Source organism: Ostrinia nubilalis, chromosome 16, assembly GCF_963855985.1.
Source record: "Ostrinia nubilalis chromosome 16, ilOstNubi1.1, whole genome shotgun sequence".
Taxonomy (NCBI): Eukaryota; Metazoa; Arthropoda; class Insecta; order Lepidoptera; family Crambidae; genus Ostrinia; species Ostrinia nubilalis.
Window position 1 is genome coordinate 12,257,484 of NC_087103.1, and position 20,714 is coordinate 12,278,197.

The window sequence follows — 20,714 nt, forward strand, 5'->3', positions numbered from 1 at the left end:
CTGCCATGTGACGTCACAGCTGGCTCCCTCAACCCCCAAGCCGGGAGATGCCAGTTCTTACTGCGCAGCGCTTATAGCTCTCATGCTGCGTCTCGGAGCCTCGCCGCGCGCTCGGGACGCCTCTGGGAACACGCCGCTGCACTTAGTCTGCAAGGTAAGGCTGAGGACTACTTTCATTGCTTCGTCTGTGAGGTATCAGGCGCCTGTGACGTCACAGCTAGCTGTGAGGCTGCGCCGGCGACGCTAGTCCTTGCTGCGCGGCGCTTGTGTCTCTCATGCTGCGTCTCGGAGCCTCGCCGCGCGCTCGGGACGCCTCTGGGAACACACCGCTGCACTTAGTCTGCAAGGTAACATGCAACCGTGACGTCACAGCTACTCCTCAGCTCGCGCCCGCTAAGAACACGTGAATGCCATGTGACGTCACAGCTTCGCCGGCGACGCTAGTCCTTGCTGCGCGGCGCTTGTGTCTCTCATGCTGCGTCTCGGAGCCTCGCCGCGCGCTCGGGACGCCTCTGGGAACACGCCGCTGCACTTAGTCTGCAAGGTAAGGCTGAGGACTACTTTCATTGCTTCGTCTGTGAGGTATCAGGCGCCTGTGACGTCACAGCTAGCTGTGAGGCTGCGCCGGCGACGCTAGTCCTTGCTGCGCGGCGCTTGTGTCTCTCATGCTGCGTCTCGGAGCCTCGCCGCGCGCTCGGGACGCCTCTGGGAACACGCCGCTGCACTTAGTCTGCAAGGTAAGGCTGAGGACTACTTTCATTGCTTCGTCTGTGAGGTATCAGGCGCCTGTGACGTCACAGCTAGCTGTGAGGCTGCGCCGGCGACGCTAGTCCTTGCTGCGCGGCGCTTGTGTCTCTCATGCTGCGTCTCGGAGCCTCGCCGCGCGCTCGGGACGCCTCTGGGAACACGCCGCTGCACTTAGTCTGCAAGGTAAGGCTGAGGACTACTTTCATTGCTTCGTCTGTGAGGTATCAGGCGCCTGTGACGTCACAGCTAGCTGTGAGGCTGCGCCGGCGACGCTAGTCCTTGCTGCGCGGCGCTTGTGTCTCTCATGCTGCGTCTCGGAGCCTCGCCGCGCGCTCGGGACGCCTCTGGGAACACGCCGCTGCACTTAGTCTGCAAGGTAAGGCTGAGGACTACTTTCATTGCTTCGTCTGTGAGGTATCAGGCGCCTGTGACGTCACAGCTAGCTGTGAGGCTGCGCCGGCGACGCTAGTCCTTGCTGCGCGGCGCTTGTGTCTCTCATGCTGCGTCTCGGAGCCTCGCCGCGCGCTCGGGATGCCTCTGGGAATACACCGCTGCATCTCGTCTGCAAGGTAAGCAAGGCTCGGTAGGCGAGCGACGGTGGTTCTTCTGTTACTAACCGCCCGTCTTGCGATAATCGTCCGCCAAGTTTGCAGGTGACAAACGCAACCGTGGCGGCTGCGTAAACAAACTAGCGGTCACGTGGATTTTGGAATAAAACAGCTATCCCGCAGCCGTATGTGCTCTCGTGGACGTCACACCTCGATCTATCGCGCTCTGTCACCTGATAGCGCCCGCGCTCGTGACGTAACGTGACGTTATCAGCTGGGTCTACTCATCAAGTGATCCGTTAGCCCTCGTGTTAAGCTAAATAAGATTGTGTTGCCTTAATAGTCAGTGTGGGCTCACTACAATAGTCGAGCGGGCGCACTATAGATCGAAATTGCGATTTATGGACATAGCGACTATTTCACAATTTCTATTTGAAAAAATTACCTATACCTAAGTTTTTATCTAAAACCAATAGTTTGGCTGGAAAAAAATATTTCCCATTTCCGTTACGTTAAACATAAAGTGGTCGATTTCGACTAAGCCTTGACAGATCTTGCTTTGAAACTACTTGAGCCTTGTTTTATGGCTTGTTGACTATAATCCTACACTCACCGCGCGCCCAAAGTTGCCCGTTCACAAGTTATGAGCTTCTAAAAAATTTTAAAAAAGTAAGTAAAAGTGACTCGAACCCGCGTTCCTTAGATCTCGAGTCGTTTTTTCTATCGTCGTTTGAATATATCACACCACACAACTATACTATAAAGACTAATCCAATTATTTTCATCCCCAGCTCAACCCCTGCCCTGCTGAAGTAGTCCGCGAGTTACTCGACCACGGCGCACATATAGACACGGTGAACTACGAGGGAGACACGCCCGACGACATACTGCGCGCCTCGCAGCAGTCCCTCGCAGCTATCGTCAACCCCCTACGCTACACGAGGTGAGTTCAACCCTCAACCCCTGCCCTGCAGAAGTGGTCAATGAGCAGCTAGTGCAACAGTCAACCCCCTACGCTACACGAGGTTAGTTCAACCCCTCACCCGTTGTTCTCACCCCTGCACCGTATAAGCGATCTGTGAGCAGCTAGTCCTCGCCGCTTTTTTCAACCCCCTTACACTAAACGGGGTGAGTTCACCCCCTATCCCGTTTTTACCACACCCAGCTCAACCCCTTCAGAGGTGGTCAATGAGCAACTAGTCCTCGCCGCAATAGTCAACCCCCTACGCTACACGAGGTGAGTTCAACCCTCAACCCCTGCCTTGCAGAAGTGGTCAATGAGTTACTGGACCACGACATATAGACACGGTGAACTACGAGGGAGACACGCCCGACGACATACTGCGCGCCTCGCAGCAGTCCCTCGCAGCTATCGTCAACCCCCTACGCTACACGAGGTAAGTTCAACCCCCTACGCTACACGAGGTGAGTTCAACCCCCTACGCTACACGAGGTGAGTTCAACCCCCTACGCTACACGAGGTGAGTTCAACCCTCAACGCTACACGAGGTGAGTTCAACGCCCTACGCTACACGAGGTGAGTTCAACCCCCTACGCTACACGAGGTGAGTTCAACCCCCTACGCTACACGAGGTGAGTTCAACCCTCAACGCTACACGAGGTGAGTTCAACGCCCTACGCTACACGAGGTGAGTTCAACCCCCTACGCTACACGAGGTGAGTTCAACCCCCTACGCTACACGAGGTGAGTTCAACCCCCTACGTTACATGAGGCAAGTTCAACCCTCAACCCCTGTCCTGCTGAAGTAGTCCGCGAGTTACTCGACCACGGCGCACATATAGACACGGTGAACTACGAGGGAGACACGCCCGACGACATACTGCGCGCCTCGCAGCAGTCCCTCGCAGCTATCGTCAACCCCCTACGCTACACGAGGTAAGTTCAACCCCCTACGCTACACGAGGTAAGTTCATCCCCCTACGCTACATGAGGTAAGTTCAACCCCCTACGCTACATGAGGTAAGTTCAACCCCCTACGCTACATGAGGTAAGTTCAACCCCCTACGCTACACGAGGTGATTTCAACCCCCTACGCTACACGAGGTGATTTCAACCCCCTACGCTACACGAGGTGATTTCAACCCCCTACGCTACACGAGGTAAGTTCAACCCCCTACGCTACATGAGGTAAGTTCAACCCCCTACGCTACATGAGGTAAGTTCAACCCCCTACGCTACATGAGGTAAGTTCAACCCCCTACGCTACATGAGGTAAGTTCAACCCCCTACGCTACATGAGGTAAGTTCAACCCCCTACGCTACATGAGGTAAGTTCAACCCCCTACGCTACACGAGGTGATTTCAACCCCCTACGCTACACGAGGTGATTTCAACCCCCTACGCTACACGAGGTGATTTCAACCCCCTACGCTACATGAGGCAAGTTCAACCCCCTACGCTACACGAGGTGAGTTCAACCCCCTACGCTACATGAGGCAAGTTCAACCCCCTACGCTACATTAGGTAAGTTCAACCCCCTACGCTACATGAGGTAAGTTCAACCCCCTACGCTACATGAGGTAAGTTCAACCCCCTACGCTACATGAGGTAAGTTCAACCCCCTACGCTACACGAGGTGAGTTCAACCCCCTACGCTACACGAGGTGAGTTCAACCCCTCACCCGTTGTTCTCACCCCTGCACCATATAAGGGATCTGTGAGCAGCTAGTCCTCGCCGCTATTTTTCAACCCCTTACGCTACACGAGGTTAGTTCATCTCCCACTCTGTTATTCTCACCCCTGCACAATATAAGGGATCTTTGAGCAGCTAGTCCCCGCTGCAATAGTCACCCCCTACGCTACACGAGGTGAGTTCAACCCCCTACGCTACACGAGGTGAGTTCAACCCCCTACGCTACATGAGGTAAGTTCAACCCCCTACGCTACACGAGGTGAGTTCAACCCCCTACGCTACACGAGGTAAGTTCAACCCCCTACGCTACATGAGGTAAGTTCAACCCCCTACGCTATTCAATATTTTTTTTTTAATACCAAAGGCTCTGATCACCACGTCAGAGGTGCGTAGAACAAAACTAAAAAAAAAAAAAACCCCTACGCTACATGAGGTAAGTTCAACCCCCTACGCTACACGAGGTGAGTTCAACCCCCTACGCTACACGAGGTAAGTTCAACCCCCTACGCTACACGAGGTGAGTTCAACCCCCTACGCTACATGAGGTAAGTTCAACCCCCTACGCTACACGAGGTGAGTTCAACCCCCTACGCTACACGAGGTAAGTTCAACCCCCTACGCTACACGAGGTGAGTTCAACCCCCTACGCTACATGAGGTAAGTTCAACCCCCTACGCTACACGAGGTAAGTTCAACCCCCTACGCTACATGAGGTAAGTTCAACCCCCTACGCTACACGAGGTGAGTTCAACCCTCAACCCCTGCCCTGTAGAAGTGGTCAATGAGTTACTGGACCACGACATATCGACACGGTGAACTACGAGGGAGACACGCCCGACGACATACTGCGCGCCTCGCAGCAGTCCCTCGCAGCTATCGTCAACCCCCTACGCTACACGAGGTGAGTTCAACCCCCTACGCTACATGAGGGAAGTTCAACCCCCTACGCTACACGAGGTGAGTTCAACCCCCTACGCTACATGAGGTAAGTTCAACCCCCTACGCTACATGAGGTAAGTTCAACCCCCTACGCTACATGAGGTAAGTTCAACCCCCTACGCTACATGAGGTAAGTTCAACCCCCTACGCTACACGAGGTAAGTTCAACCCCCTACGCTACACGAGGTGAGTTCAACCCCTGAACCCCTGCCCTGTAGAAGTGGTCAATGAGTTACTGGACCACGACATATCGACACGGTGAACTACGAGGGAGACACGCCCGACGACATACTGCGCGCCTCGCAGCAGTCCCTCGCAGCTATCGTCAACCCCCTACGCTACACGAGGTGAGTTCAACCCCCTACGCTACACGAGGTGAGTTCAACCCCTCAACCTCTGCCCTGCAGAAGTGGTCAATGAGCAGCTAGTGCAACAGTCAACCCCGTACGCTACACGAGGTGAGTTCAACCCCTCACCCGTTGTTCTCACCCCTGCACCATATAAGGGATCTTTGAGCAGCTAGTACTCGCTGCAATAGTCAATCCCCTACGATATACGAGGTAAGTTCACCCCACACCCCATTATTTCTCACCCCTGCACCGTATAAGGGATCTGTGAGCAGCTAGTCCTCGCCGCTTTTTTCAACCCCCTTACACTAAACGGGGTGAGTTCACCCTCTATCCCGTTTTTACCACACCCAGCTCAACCCCTTCAGAGGTGGTCAATGAGCAGTTAGTCCTCGTCGCAATAGTCAACCCCCTACGTTATACGTTTTTCTCACCCCTGCACTGTATAAGGAATCTGTGAGCAGCTAGTCCTCGCTGCTATATTCACCCCCATACGCTACACGAGGTAAGTTCAACCCCCACCTCGTTATTCTCGCCCCTATCCACCCCTGCCCTGCAGAAGTGGTTGCTAGTCTAGTCACATAGCATAGTTCACCCCGCATCGAGTTATTCTCACCCCTAAACCGTATAAGGAATCTGTGAGCAGCTAAAGCCTGGTCCGTGAGCACGTAGAATTTTGTCCAATGACCCCAAGCTACCCATCCTTATCGCTCGCGCGTAATTATGTTGCTATCGCGCTCGCACACTCACTGCGGACGCCCGTCGCACAGTCGCGACAGCAATATAATTACGCGCGAGCGATAAGGATGGATAGCTTGGGGTCATTGGACAAAATTTTACGTGCTCACGGACCAGGCTTTAGTCCTCGCTGATAATTAAATAAATCTTTTTTTTCTCCAGCCTCAAATGCCTAGCGGCGCGCACGGTGAAGAACTACCGCCTGCCCTACCGACACGTGGTCCCCACCTGCCTACACTCCACCATCATCACGCACTGAGCCGCCAGGTCAGTGACCTCTATGGTCCCTAGCACCTCCAGAGATTTGTCCTGCGATCAACAAGATCTTTCAAGTCAACCACTCATTAAAATTGTAGCTGTGAGAAGCGATGACGTCAGCGCGATCTCAACGAATTCAAAGCACCGGATTGGTCGGTCGGTTAAATTTCCACTTTGACAGATGTCAACATGTCACCCGGTTTGACAGATGCAGATGCGAGCGAAACGGTTGTAGTGTATTTAGAATTTGAAAATTTATTTTGAGGCTATTATATTGTTTTAGTGCCGATGCCGACGGGATTTTTGAGACCAATTTGATTTGAAAATTGGAGCATTGGAAAAAGCGTGTTTATCTAAAAGCCATATTAATTTTGCAAGCTTGATATTAAATATCCTAACGGTACGCACTGTGCGATTACTAGGCACTTTATTTATAATTTTCAGTGTATTTATTTATGATTGTGCAATTTTAGAAGCTAAATTTGTATAAATTCTTCATTTTGTCGACATAGATCTTTTTGATTTTGAATTTTACATTTCTGATATGTTTAAGCATTGATGATTTATATCATTTTGAGCAATAACTTTATTTTTTCTTACCTACTTATATTTTTATAAATTTTAATACTGCCAGGAATTGACGATTGTTAGACAAGTTTATTTAATAATTTTTAACTTTATCCTTTTTATAATAGTTTTATTGTATTAGGATAGAACCTACTGGAATTGCAAATTGAATGTAATGTAAATAGTATAATATTGTGGAATAGTAAATTTCAGTGCTGTGCCGTATAAGTCATGTTGATATTAATCTTATTTCATCGCATTGTAGAGTCGAGTCTTTATTTGATAGAGATAAAACTGTGTATTTGGAGCTTCTTAACTATGTACAGACGATGGTACATCAAGTATAACACTGTGCCACGTAATGTAATACGTGTGATTTTTCGACAAGAATTTGTAACTTGATGTGTTGGCGACTGTATCTAGTGACGGAACGAAATATTTTTTGACATAGTAAGAATACTAATGTGAATCCGCCATCACGATGATATTAAAGCTAACTCAATGTAATAATGCTCAAGCTTATGGTGTAGTCGGTCGAAGTTGCGTCATTTTTATTCTGTGTGTGAGTTACTGTACCGGCTATGAAACAGGATAGCTGTTGTCGTTTTGTTTTATTTTTGACCCATATAACACAACAATGGATCCTTTGAATGTTACAGGAAAAGCATTATTTCTTTACTTTACCAGAAAGTTGTATTAAAATATCAATGTTATATTATCCACAAAGTTGCCGCGTTCTGTTGGGGATTAAAATCAACTTTCACAATATTTCAATTTGGGCACAAACATAATATTTTTATCTTAACATAACTTTTGACGGATACCCATTGCATCACACTTAATTTAGACCTACAATAGAATTATAGTTGGCCAGACATAAATCAGAATCTAAAAAATAAAGATTTACAAAATTGGGCAGTTTACCATTCATCTTCCAGTTAGATTGTTAGATTTTAATAATAAAAATCTATAAACTGTAGAATGAAATCAGTTACTAACAATATTGTCGTCATAAATACCTATTGCTACTAAATCTACGAATTTCATCTTTGAGTTTCAAAACTGTGTCATGTGTCAACTGCCCAATAATTGAAAATATCTTTATGTAACTGGAATTGATTGTGAATAACTTGCTGACCGTAATGTGCACCATAGTAAATGACAAAATATTAACGGGCAGGTATGGTGGCAGGCTTGCCCGCCGGGCATAATTCAAACATAATACTTAAAGTACGTCGCCCGCGCGTATGTATATGCCAAAACGCTATGCCATGTGTATAAGATCGAAACCGGTCTCGCGACCAAGTGATATTTGCTTTTAGTTACTGAGCCTCTCCAGTCTCTATTAGGTTATTTACACACGAATTACACTAAGGACTAGAATAACCGTTCAATTCGTGTGTTATCGGCCTCTAGTCCTATTTTGTATCTTACTACATTCTGGGTAAAATAGTTAATATCTTTACGTTTTAATTCGGTTAATCGAAATTGAACTTTATGTGTGTCACCGAGTGATCAATTACGTTTAACGCGTTTATATCGATGTAAAAACAAATTAGAAAAGTAAGTAGAGTATTAGAAATTTTAATTATACGAATAAATTGGTATTGTATATTAGCTAGATGGGTAATATGACAAATTAAACTATTAGAACTGATTCGAAAATAAAAATATTAATTTTATATTTTAATTGTCATGAGCGGTATGCTATATATTATTGTGTGTATTTTGTCATAGTATATTTGAATTTAGTAATACTGCGTGATTACATGATACTAGTTATTTTTGAAATTAAATAAAATGCTTTAAAATATATCTTGTTTCATTTTTACGCACTTTGAACCGTTATACATTTTTAGTCCTATTTTACATTGCATGATATTAAGTAAGTTTAAAATAATACAAATCATTGTTGTTTTATATTTTTATTGTATAAAGCAAATTAAATGAAAATATAATTCATTTTATTATAGCTTAATGTAATATTTTGTAATATATGTAATATTTGTGTGCTCACACAATATAATGTTAATAAAAAGTTTTACGCTGATAAATAGAAGCGTACAAAGTGATTAAACCAATTATTTCATACAAAAATAAATTCATTTCGGTTTCACAAAAACCTTCATCAATTCCTGCGGGGCAGTTGCCAGCAAAGTCCTCAAGTCGGTATTCGGAGACCCTGGGAATCGCGTCCATAGATTGTTGGTCACCACTGCATAGTTTTGCATCAGAACAGCTGCCATGGTGACGCCGTCGGTGTTTTTAATCTTCGCGATTTTCAGTACGAGCGGTAGAGTGATTTTTTTGAGAAGGAGTTTTCTGAGGGCGCATACCAGGGGGAAGAATGTGAATTGAGGGAAGTGTTCTGTTCCTGATACGGCTGAGAGATATAGCTGGCAGCCGATGAGGTCTTCGTTGTTCCATACCAGGCCGAGGGCAGCGGCTTCGCTTGCCACGATGGCTGGGAACCGCAGATGGTTCTCGAAAGCGTACGCGGCCACGAGACCAGTCAAGCGGTTGTAGGTAAACTCGTAGTCTTCCACTGGAATGTTAGCACCTGATGTGTTCTTCACCAGAAGCGGTGTACTGTAAAGAAATTTTTGTAAGTATTTATAGTCGTTAAGTTAACCCTAAGGCCCTTTTCACATGTCCCGGTTGCCGGCTAACCGGCGCCGGGTACCCGGTGGTGAAGTGTATGGGCATGCTGGATTAATTACGCCGGTACATGTGAAAGCTACGTACCATGCCCATACACCGGATTAATTACGCCGGTACATGTGAAAGCTACGTACCATGCCCATACACTTCACCACCGGGTACCCGGCGCCGGTTAGCCGGCAACCGGGACATGTGAAAAGGGCCTTACTCTTACTCTTCCCGCGGGTTTCGTAAGAGGCGACTTAGGGAGCAGGGACTACACATTAATCAAAGAACGGGCAGCAGCACGGCAGTTAAACATCAATCTTTTAAACTGCGATCTCCAACCCGCCTGCGAAGCGTGGACATTACGGCAAAAATCTTCCACTAAAGTGGAGAAAAAACATTTTTTTAAATATTGCAAGTTAACTTAAAGATGCAATATTAAAGTCAAAGTATCTATTTACAAAGAAAAATATTAAAATTAAAGAGACGAATTGCAGTAGTGTAACAGTTGTTAATGCAATTATATTCAAGTAGGCATTTATGATTAACTAGCTTTCCGCCCGCGGCTTCGCCCGCGTGGTATTTTGTCAGTCACAGAAAAACTTTATCGCGGCGTTCCTGTTTCAAAAACCGGGATAAAAACTATCCTATGTCCTTTTTCGGGACTCAAACTATATCTATGCCAAATTTCATTAAAATTGGTTCAGTGGTTTAGCGAGACAGACAGAGTTACTTTCGCATTTATAATATTAGTATAGAAGTACTAACTTTTTTTCTAGACACATTTTGTCTACCATGACGTTCTCCCCTGGCTCCACGGTCTTCAAGCTCAGCCTTAGCTCGTGTCCCCTGGCCAAAATCTTCTCAATATTCTCGCTACTCCGCAGGAACTCGGCCTCTCTATACACGGCGTAGAAAGTAGACCCAATGAACTTGGTTGTCTCTTTCTTTTTGTCGGAAAACTCGAATTTCTTCATGCTTCTGTGGAAACAGAAATAGGTTTGTAGACATTCAAATACATGTTGCGATTGGCAGAATACAGGGTGGCCAGTAAGAAATAGATTAGAAACCAACCAGGTGAAAGTTGAAAATAATCACAAAATTAACTCTTATCTCCTAAACTAAGCAAAATCGTAAAACATACATGGGGGTGATCTAGATACACCTTGATGTAAAGCCAATCCAAAGGATGATGGGCACAAATGTATGGAAAGTGGTACCCGCTCCAATAGCCATAACCAATATATATTTTAAAAGGCCTTTAGATGTAGGAAAATGTCTGCTATGGGGCCAGTTCTAATTCACGTTTTGAAAGCAGTAATTCCACTAAGTATTATAATGAAAGTATAACACAATCATCCATGTATACGAGTATGTATTATGACTACAATCTATTAATATAACTAAAAGAAGCATTGAAAAGGAAAGGATTATACCTACGATGAACTACCCAAGCTATTAGCCCTTTATTCGCTTTCATCATCATCATCATCATGATCATTTTAGCCATAGGACGTCCAGTTGAACATAGGCCTCCCCCAATGATTTCCACAATGGCCGGTTGGTGGCGGCCTGCATCCAGCGCCTTCCCGCTACCTTTATGAGGTCGTCGGACCATCTTGTGGGTGAACTTATTGGGTCTTGTGGATTTGTTCGCTTTAGCAACCCATAATAAAACCCTTAAGAAGTAATAAAACTTTAACCCCTTTATTAATAAAAGTTACACCCTAGTTGAACTCTGGCTTAAATTGTCATTTGGTATGGAAATGTCATTTAATTCAAGGTTCTTCCTAGGTGTAACTTTTTATTAATAAGGGGGTAGTACTTCTTTAAATAAACATATTTATTTCACAATCATCCCCATCAATAATTATAGAGTTAAGGAAGGATGCTGGAGCAGTAAACCCTTCCTGCCTCGCATAACCTAAGTACCATACGATGGACACGTATGATACTTCTTCTTCTTCTTCCTCGGTCCCTCACTGATGAGGATCGCGACCACAGATAGTGTTCCTCCACAGACTGCGGTCATAAGCTGTGTGGACCGCACGATGCAAACTCCCGCCCACCGTCTTCCTCACCGCGTCCGACCATCTTGTCGGTGCCCTGCCCCAAGCGCGTCTGCCTTCCATACTGTATGATACATCCATTGCTCAGTGTGATCCGCGCATCATTGTAGTGACGCAGCGCCGAGGAGCGTTGGATGGTATGCAATATTTATACAAACAAAGTTTTTATGTTGATGGATTTTTGGCTTATACTGTGCTCACTTTTAAATCATTGGCAGACTGTTTGGTGCCGTACTTTACTATAACTTTGAAGGTAGCGGCTAAATGTTCGCTTTTGCGAGTGCTCCGTCCAGAGTACGACTATTTATTGTTGGATATTATGGCGACTTTGTTTGTCGTAATAATCGATTATTTACTTGGACATAATTTACATTTATACATCTATATTACTTTTTATTCAAATAATAATAATATGTTGGGCGTTTTGCAGCTAGTTTTAGAATTTGTTTTGAATGATGATTTAAGAATAACACAATATTTTTATTTATTCCTTTTATGTTATCAGAGCTAGATAGAATCTTAAAATGTTTTTACCAAAATGTTCGGGGACTAAGGACTAAGACCAGGGTTTTTTATAGTAATTTAATTAATTCGGACTATGACATAATTTTCTTGAGCGAGACCTGGCTGTTGCCTGGTATTTTCGATGCCGAGCTTTTTGACTCTCGGTACAATGTTTATCGCACTGACAGGGATTATGAGCGACGGGGTATGACGATGGGTGGCGGCACTCTAATAGCGGTCAAGCGCGAACTAATGGTTAGTGTTGGCTGCTCGGGGTCACTTCCTGTATTTTCGGATGCCGATGTAACACATGTTGATATATTATTAGCGCGCGGAGCTAAGTCTAAACGACTACATATGTATTGTTGTTACTTCCCGGTTACTGCAGATCAAGCTTTATCACAACATTTATTATTCGAATCAATATCCGAGCTGAGTGTGGATAGATCTAATGATGAGTTCTTGGTTATTGGTGACTTTAACATGAGAAATGTGTCGTGGACTCCTGAAAATAGTGCTAGTAAAAAAAGTTTTATCTTATCGAATCCTACTGCTGACTTGATGACTGCTCAATTGTATTCTTTTATGTCATTTACTGGATGGTTTCAGTACAATGACATTCTTAATCATAACGAAAGATCATTGGATCTTGTTTTCTCTAGTTTTCATTGTGAAGTTAAACGAACTGAGCCTTTATCTGAACCGGAAGATAGTCATCATCCATCTTTGGCAATAGACGCGTTGGTCATTGATAATGATGCTTGGTTAAAGCAGGCGCCCCGCTCAATACTCAGATTTCACGCTGCTAATTATGACACAATAAAGGATGAGTTGGCTATGGTTCCATGGAAATTAGCTTTGTCTAGCACGGATATTGAGAGTGCATTGGCAAGCTTTTATTCAATTATTAATGCTATTATAGATAAGTATGTACCGGTAAAAAAGGCAAATAATTGTAATAATTATCCTGTGTGGTTTTCTTATAAATTAATTAAAATGATTAAAAAGAAAAAGAAACTACATAAAAAATGGAAAAATTACGGCAGATTATCGGACTACGAAAATTTCTCTATATTAAGAAAGGAGATAAAGGACTTGGAAGTATCTTGCTACAATTTGTATATAACCAGATCAGAAATAAATATTAACAGATGCTCCAAGCACTTTTGGACGTACATTAAATCTAGGAAAGTCACAAATAGCATTCCTGATACACTGTGCCTTGATAACGAGGTAGGGAATGACGGTCAGTCCATTGCTAATTTATTTAATAATTTTTTTCAGTCAGTATTTGTACAGGATGTGCCCTTAAACCAAAACATTTTAGAATCCAACTCTGCCGTGCTATGTAATATAGAAATTACGCAAGAAATTGTTGAAAAATATTTAAATAAAATTAACGTTTCCAAGGGATGTGGACCTGATGGCTTGCATCCCTTATTTTTAGTGAAATGTAGTAAGCAGCTGTCATACCCTGTCGCACATTTATTTAAGTTATCATTATCATGTGGTATTATGCCTCTTATTTGGAAGCGTTCTTTTGTAGTCCCTATTCATAAAAGCGGCGACAAACATAATATCCGTAACTATCGTGGTATCTCGAAACTCTCTGTTCTTCCAAAAACCTTTGAAAAAATTGTTTATGACACTCTTTACCCTGCTATTAGTCCTTTGTTAACAGTGCACCAGCATGGCTTTATTTCTAAGCGCTCGACTGAGACGAATTTATGTGAATTCCTGGATACTGTTCTTGAATCGATGGAAAACGGGTCGCAGGTGGACGCTGTTTACACCGATTTTTCCAAGGCGTTTGACAAAATTTCCCATTCGTTGTTAATTTTAAAGCTTAACGCCATTGGTGTTCATGGTGACCTCTTGCGATGGTTAACATCTTACCTTATGAATCGATCTCAAGCTGTCACAGTCAAAGGGTTTGTTTCGAGTTTTACTCCAGTTACCTCCGGCGTTCCCCAGGGATCTCACCTCGGACCATTGCTTTTTAACATTTTTATTAACGACATAATCAATTATTTTCAAAATTCAAGGTTATTACTTTATGCGGATGACACGAAAATATTTTCTACAATAAGATCTAGAAATGATTGTGAATTGCTTCAAAGTGATCTTAAACGGTTATGTGAGTATTGCTCTCGTAATGGACTTTATTTAAATGTAGACAAATGTCACACTATAACCTTTACTAGGAAGAAAAAAGTTCTACAATTTGACTACAAACTTTATGATACATCCTTAAAGAGGGTCACCGAGGTGAGAGATCTTGGGGTTCAACTGGATTGTGGCTTATACTTTGAACCTCATATTAATATAATTATAGCAAAAGCGTATAGATTACTTGGATTTATTTTGCGTCAAAGTACTGATTTTAAAAATGCTAACACGTTAATTTTACTTTATAACTCTTACGTTCGCTCTCAGTTAGAGTATGCATCGCCTGTTTGGAACCCGATGTATTCCAAGTATATTAACATGTTGGAGGGAATTCAGAATAAGTTTGTAAAACGTTTAAAATACAGGTTTAGGAACTTAGATTCCAATAAAATTGAATCCTTACTGGTTCGCCGAGAGCACAAAGATCAAATATTTTTATTTAAAATACTCAACGGATTAGTCGACTCTCCTTTCTTGTTAAGCAGTCTGGCTCTGAAATGTTCTAGACCTGGCGCGAGGCGTAAGTTCACGTTTTCAACCCCTGTTTGCAAGACTAATTACAGATGTAACAGTTTTCTTATAAGAGCTAGTAATAAGTATAATGATGCTTACAGTGATATCGACATATTTCATTTGAAGTTGGCGCAGTTTCGTCGCCTATTGAAGGGTTTATAGATTTCAAACTTCATTATTATAAAGATTTTTTTTTAATCCACTATTAAGAATGTAAGGTTTTGTTGTGCATTTTTTATATTTTGTGATTTTAAATTGCTCGCACTCTGCATAACTTTCGATTAACTTGTAAAGTTTATCTGTGGAAACTGATTAGGCTACTGTACTGTTTTTATTTTTTAAGTTCACATGTATAAACTCATGCTGTTTGTTTCCTTAATAAAGAAAAATAAAAATAAATAAAATAAAATACTTAGGTTACACAAAAAGTATCTTTATCATCGAACGCAACCAGATCTGAGGCTGGTGGCCATAGTAAATGTTGTTCGTCTCGGTAAGACCTTTCAAAGGACACTACAAACATAACTATTGGAGCCGGGTACCATTCTGCAAAAAAGTATGTATATCTTCGTACACAACCAGATCTGGGGCTGGTGGTCATAGTAAAAGTTGTTCATCTTGGTAAGACCTTTCAAACGATACTAGACACATATCTATTGGAGCCGGGTACCATTTTGCCCATTGTCCTTTAGATTCCTTACATTGTAAGGAATCTAAATTTCCCGCGCCCCACCATTTCCCGCGAATGTTTGACTGTTATCGGTACACGCTCATTTGTAGTTAGTATACAGGTTGTTTCTTGTTTTAAGGTGCAAATGGTGCACACTTGTCATGGTTCTCGTGGCCTAAGTAGGTACTCGCACGATCCTCGCACCGGCAATCGATAGGTATGAGAAACATCTTATCCTATCATTACGTATCGATTGAAAACTTGAGTTATATTCAGTTACATTGCCTTGTTATTGAGTTATCTTTTAAAGTTTGTTTAGTTTATCATGCCTAGCAATAGCCTAGATGACAAAATTTCAATTATTTGTCCGTCAGACAGGTAATTAGCAAATATTAGACTTGTCTTTTTTATTTTCTTTCATAACTAAATAATAAGTGCTAATCGAATTGATATGTCGCGTGACGTCACTTTGAGTAAAAATGCTCGAAACTAAGCTACACTTACAAAAATTATAGTATGAAAACTTGAACAAACAATACCCGAATATTCCGATACTTATGTATCTATCACCTCTCACTGCCTTGTCAACCTTTACAAGAAACACTCTGAGCCCCGATTACGGTAATTTTTAACGTCAACAATCCAGACACGCTTCTCGATTCTGCGATACGATTGGTCGTTCAACAGCGTACGTCAGCTGTTTTGACCAATCGTATCGCAGAATCAGAAACGCGTCTGGATTGTAGACGTTATAAAAGTTACCGTAATCGGGGCTCAGTTCAATATTATTGGCCTATTTAATTTAATGCAATGAAATTATGGAGCAGTAAGCCTGCTGATGCGTGAAAAGAAAGAGATAGTGTAACTAACTAACATAAAAGCGTACCTACTTAAGCAAGCACTTAATTTTAGACACGCCATCTTCTGCTGACTAATCGTACCTACTCGATACAATACTTAACTATGTACATTCTACACAAAAGATAAGAATGTTTACGTACTCTATTCATAACCAAGGGTCATTGTACCTACTTGTCGAAAATTACCTCTATAGTCTATCGTATAAATAAAATGTTATAAGTGCTATTGACATAGCTGGGCACCGTTAATCAAATAGTTAACTTCGTTAATCGTTAAACCGTTAATAAAAAAGTTAACTTCGTTAAACGTTAAAACGTTACATTTCGCAAGATTTAACGGAAGTTAACGTTAATCGTTAATCCGTTAACACATTGTCATGATAATAAAACGAAAAAAATAATTGGATGCAAGGTTCAAATAATTTCGAAAGCTTGTATCGCTCATGGAATTTATTCCTCTTTTATGTTTGCGCTACAAGCTTTCGGAATTATTTGAACCTTGCATAAGTACAATTATTTTTTTAATTTTAGTACAACTGCATTTCAGAATAAAAGATTGTTTTTAAAAAAGTTTTTTAATTATTATAATTTTATTTTACACTTTTTAGCAGTATCTCAATCTCAGAGCCTTGGTTCAATTACAATACAATTTAGCACCAAAGTGCTCGAAAAGACAAATCCAGCAAACCCAAACTCGATAAGTTTCCACCGTTTCGTTTAGGAATTCCTATGGCCACCTCCTGACTCCATCATCAGGACCCTGGACATCATCTAGTACTAAAGTGCTCGAAAAGACAAATCCAACGAACTCAAATTCGATGCGATGCCGCCGTTTCATTAAAAGTTCCTATGGCCACCTCATAATTCCATCATCAGACCAGCTCAATGGTACCATAACATTGCTATGTCTTCGTACTTACATAAACATACCAAATGACAATGCCAGATTTTGTATTTTGTATGGAAGGTGGCGTCTTTTTTTTCGCGCGGCCATCGACCAAACTTTGTTTTTTGATTACAAAATAGTGTAATAAACCAAACTTACTATGGCATGTATAAACTCAGTCTGAATTGAGTTACGAGCATTAGAAGTTTGATGATTTTCCTACTAAGATTTGCTTTTTGCGCGCAAGTTTTGTAAGAAATTGCAACAAAATATTGAGCTATTTTTTTATTGCGCTGATTCTGCTCCATATTGATGTCTGGAGCCTTTAATAGATGGTATTGTTTGTTTACACATACAATGTCACTATTTTGTTGCAATTTCTTACAAAAGTTGAGCGCAAAAAGCAAATCTAGTATGTAAAATCATCAAACTTCTAATGCTCGTAACTCAGTTCAGACTGAGTTTAGAGGTATACATGTCATAGTAAGTTTGGTTTATGTCACTATTTTGTAATCAAACATAACTATAATAAAAAAAAAACTTTTTTAAAAACAAGCTTTATTTCTGAGATGCAGTTGTACTAAAACGAAAAAAATAATTGTGTGCAAGGTTCAAATAATTTCGAAAGCTTGTATCGCGCTATGGAATTTATTCCACTTTTTTTCTGTATGCGCTACAAGCTTTCGAAATTATTTGAACCTTGCACACAATTATTTTTTTCGTTTTATTACAACTGCATCTCAGAAATAAAGCTTGTTGTTAAAAAAGTTTTTTTTTATTATATGTAATTTTATTTTACACTTTTTAGTTGTATATCAGTCTCAGAGCCCTGGTCATCATTTAGCACCAAAGTGCTTGGAAAGATGAATCGAACGAACCCAAACTTGATAAGTTTCTGCCGTTTCGTTTAGGAGTTCCTATGGCCACCTCCTGACTCCATCGTCAGGACCCTGGACATTATTTATCACTAAAGTGCTCGAAAAGACAAATCCAACGAAACCAAATTTGATGCGATTCCGCCGTTTCGTTTAGGAGTTCCTATGACTCCATCATCAGACCAGCTCAATGGTACCATAACATTGCATTGTCATCGTACTTACATAAGTATACCAAATTTCAGCTCAATCGGTTGAGGAGAACTGGTCTTAAATTCAGTTGCTAGATTTGTCCCACACATACTAACAAGTGAAGTCAATATAAAGCTTGTAAAATAATAAAGCTTGTAATAATAAAAAACAAGGTATGGTCGATGGCCACACGAAAAAAAAGACGCCAATTTCCGGCATTGTCTTTTCAAATCAATCGGTTCAGGAAAACTGGTCTTAAATTCAGTTGCAAGAGTTGTCCCACACATACTAACAAAGTGTCGTTAGTGATCTGGTTACAAAAACTGTTGTTTTGGTTTCTGGAAGTTCTGGAACCCCGAACGTACCTTCTTGTTAGAACGCGTTTTTCAGAGTGCCTGTTGTATCTTTTTAATAAATAGTAGGTACTGGATTAACGATTAACGGACTGAGGATAATTTAACGGAAGTTAACGAGTCCGTTAACATTTTTTAAAGTTAACTTAAAAGTTAATCCGTTAATAGAAATGTTAACTTCGTTAATTAACGATTAACGGATTAACGAGTTAACGCCCAGCTATGGCTATTGATTCCCACTCACTGTCACTGCACACCATAAGTGCGAGTTAAATGTAAATGTCAACGTGAAATTGTGAACTATGTCAGTTTATAATATAACGCGTTAGATTGTAAACTAACAGTGGGTTAGGTTAGGTTAGATTGTAATTTAACTACGTCAGACTATAATCTGACGGAATTCACAATTTTACGGTGACATAAACATTTAACTGAGCGCATTATACGACGAGTAATAATAAAATAAAGGTAACTATTGTGAAAGGACTAAAATGTTTATTAGATTGTTAAAAGGATGTAAGTAATAAATAACTAGAAAAATAAGTTAGATCTCGCTAAAAAGTTTAATAAAACATGAATTCCGTGTGTCAATAAATATGAGATTCTTCTTATTACACTATAGTCTATACCTACTTACTTACCTACTTATTTGTTGACAAAAAACGCGAACTAACTTCAAGGAAAGTTAGTTAAATGGATAAAACTCTTGTTAACTTTCTAATCTATAATAGATAAAATCATTATTGTTTACTTATAGCCTGACCAGGAACATAAAAACCCTGGCATAGAGGCGCGTCAATTGCATTTGATAGTGCAACACTGAGTACAGTCGTACCTGTATAAATTAATAGGCTAACTTTATGTATCAGGATTCAGGATTACGGGCTAATTTGATATTTTCATAAATTAACGAAAAAATATTATTATAGGTAACCTAATTTAAATAAATTAAATGAAACCATCAATCGAGCTAGTAGATTTATTTTATTATTCATCAATAATCAAATTCAGAACTTGAATATTGTCTGCAATGTCTGCTCATGAACGCTTCAAACTCGGTACTTCTTTCCCAATCCCATAAAATTCAACACTTAGAAAGTGACAAAATTTTTAAAATAGGTAGTTGAAACAAACCACAGCTAATTTTCATAGTGGACTGTACTATACGATAAACATGTCAGTCAATTTGACAACCTTTGTCGGAAACATTATTCAATGAAAATATTGTCCGAACCCTTAATATTTCTCTTCAACAAATACTTTAACACATTGTGAACCACTTTTCTTTCACGACTATAAAAATATTTTAGCAATTTAATTCATAAAACCAATTGCGCACATTTAAAATAAAGTTTGTTTACATTTTGACAGCAATAGACTGACATGCAAGGTGACATGTCAATGAAGTTTTCAGTTACTGTTGCCATTAAAAGAAATTAGTACCATTAGTTTTCCGCAACATGGCGAGGGTTTTTATGTTCCTGGTCAGGCTATACTAATCTTACTATGTGTGTTATTATTTATCTAAAGCACTTTTATTATTAGCACTTTGTTTGTTTTAGATAAAAAGTTGTAATGATAAATGTAAGACATTGATACCTACTTTGGCCTTCTAATGAAAAAGTGCAACTCACCTGATTTTTTCACTGAATAGCTACAAAATAACTTTATTTTGGTTTTATAGCACAGAATACACAAAACTGCGTCCGAACTGTCGAATATCTTTAAACAGAATCACTCTCTAATCTGTGAACTGACTGAATGACTCACGAACACATTAATATATACCTCTAAAATACAAAACATTAGCTAATAAGGCATGGCATTGTATTGCTACGAACAGTCGTGGCCATTCTTATCTTAACAAGCTGTCGCTTTCATCCAGCATTCTACAATGAAGAATGTTCACTAATTTTGTTTTTTAGCTTTCTGTATTCTCTGTTAAAAATAAAAAATACACGTGAAAGAATTATTTCGATACGTCAATTAGTTTCCAAGATATTTAATTTTAAAAGTGCGGGCGGCGGCTGGCCCGCCATTTTATGCGCGTGACGTCATATTACAGTGACCGGCTCATATTTGTATGGGTGGAATCTTGCAAGCTGAATTAAGACCCACTTCCAGGCAACCGATTAAGCTGAAATTTCGCAAACACATGTGATTTGGATGACCATGCAAT

General features: G+C 41.3%; 2 protein-coding genes and 1 long non-coding RNA gene across 3 annotated transcripts; 2 read left to right on the plus strand and 1 right to left on the minus strand.

The window, feature by feature from the left end:
• Positions 1-1,037: 1,037 nt before the first annotated feature.
• LOC135079415 (protein fem-1 homolog CG6966-like) lies at positions 1,038-2,255 on the plus strand. The gene is made up of 2 exons (XM_063974074.1): positions 1,038-1,123; positions 2,087-2,255. The coding sequence occupies exons 1-2, from the start codon at positions 1,052-1,054 to the stop codon at positions 2,240-2,242; spliced, it is 228 nt and encodes a 75-aa protein (XP_063830144.1). The 5' UTR covers positions 1,038-1,051; the 3' UTR covers positions 2,243-2,255.
• Positions 2,256-4,329: 2,074 nt separating this feature from the next.
• On the plus strand, positions 4,330-8,611 carry LOC135079416 (uncharacterized). Its single transcript, XR_010258795.1, has 2 exons — positions 4,330-5,235; positions 6,136-8,611. It is a non-coding gene; the product is annotated as an uncharacterized LOC135079416 (long non-coding RNA).
• A 96-nt stretch (positions 8,612-8,707) lies between these two features.
• LOC135079161 (uncharacterized) lies at positions 8,708-20,388 on the minus strand. Its single transcript, XM_063973747.1, has 3 exons — positions 20,170-20,388; positions 10,213-10,425; positions 8,708-9,387 (listed from the first exon to the last, which is right to left on the minus strand). Exons 2-3 carry the CDS (start codon positions 10,419-10,421, stop codon positions 8,901-8,903), a joined length of 696 nt encoding a protein of 231 aa, XP_063829817.1. The 5' UTR covers positions 10,422-10,425; positions 20,170-20,388; the 3' UTR covers positions 8,708-8,900.
• Between the last annotated feature and the right edge of the window lie 326 nt (positions 20,389-20,714).

Excerpts from the sequence above, each read along its gene's own strand:
- LOC135079161 (XM_063973747.1), bottom strand. The coding sequence starts at position 10,421 with ATGAAGAAATTCGAGTTTTCCGACAAAAAGAAAGAGACAACCAAGTTC. Across the intron at positions 9,388-10,212 it reads AAAATGTGTCTAGAAAAAAA|TACACCGCTTCTGGTGAAGA; the intron begins GTTAGTACTTCT and ends ATTTCTTTACAG.
- LOC135079415 (XM_063974074.1), top strand. The coding sequence starts at position 1,052 with ATGCTGCGTCTCGGAGCCTCGCCGCGCGCTCGGGACGCCTCTGGGAAC. Across the intron at positions 1,124-2,086 it reads CGCTGCACTTAGTCTGCAAG|CTCAACCCCTGCCCTGCTGA; the intron begins GTAAGGCTGAGG and ends TTTCATCCCCAG.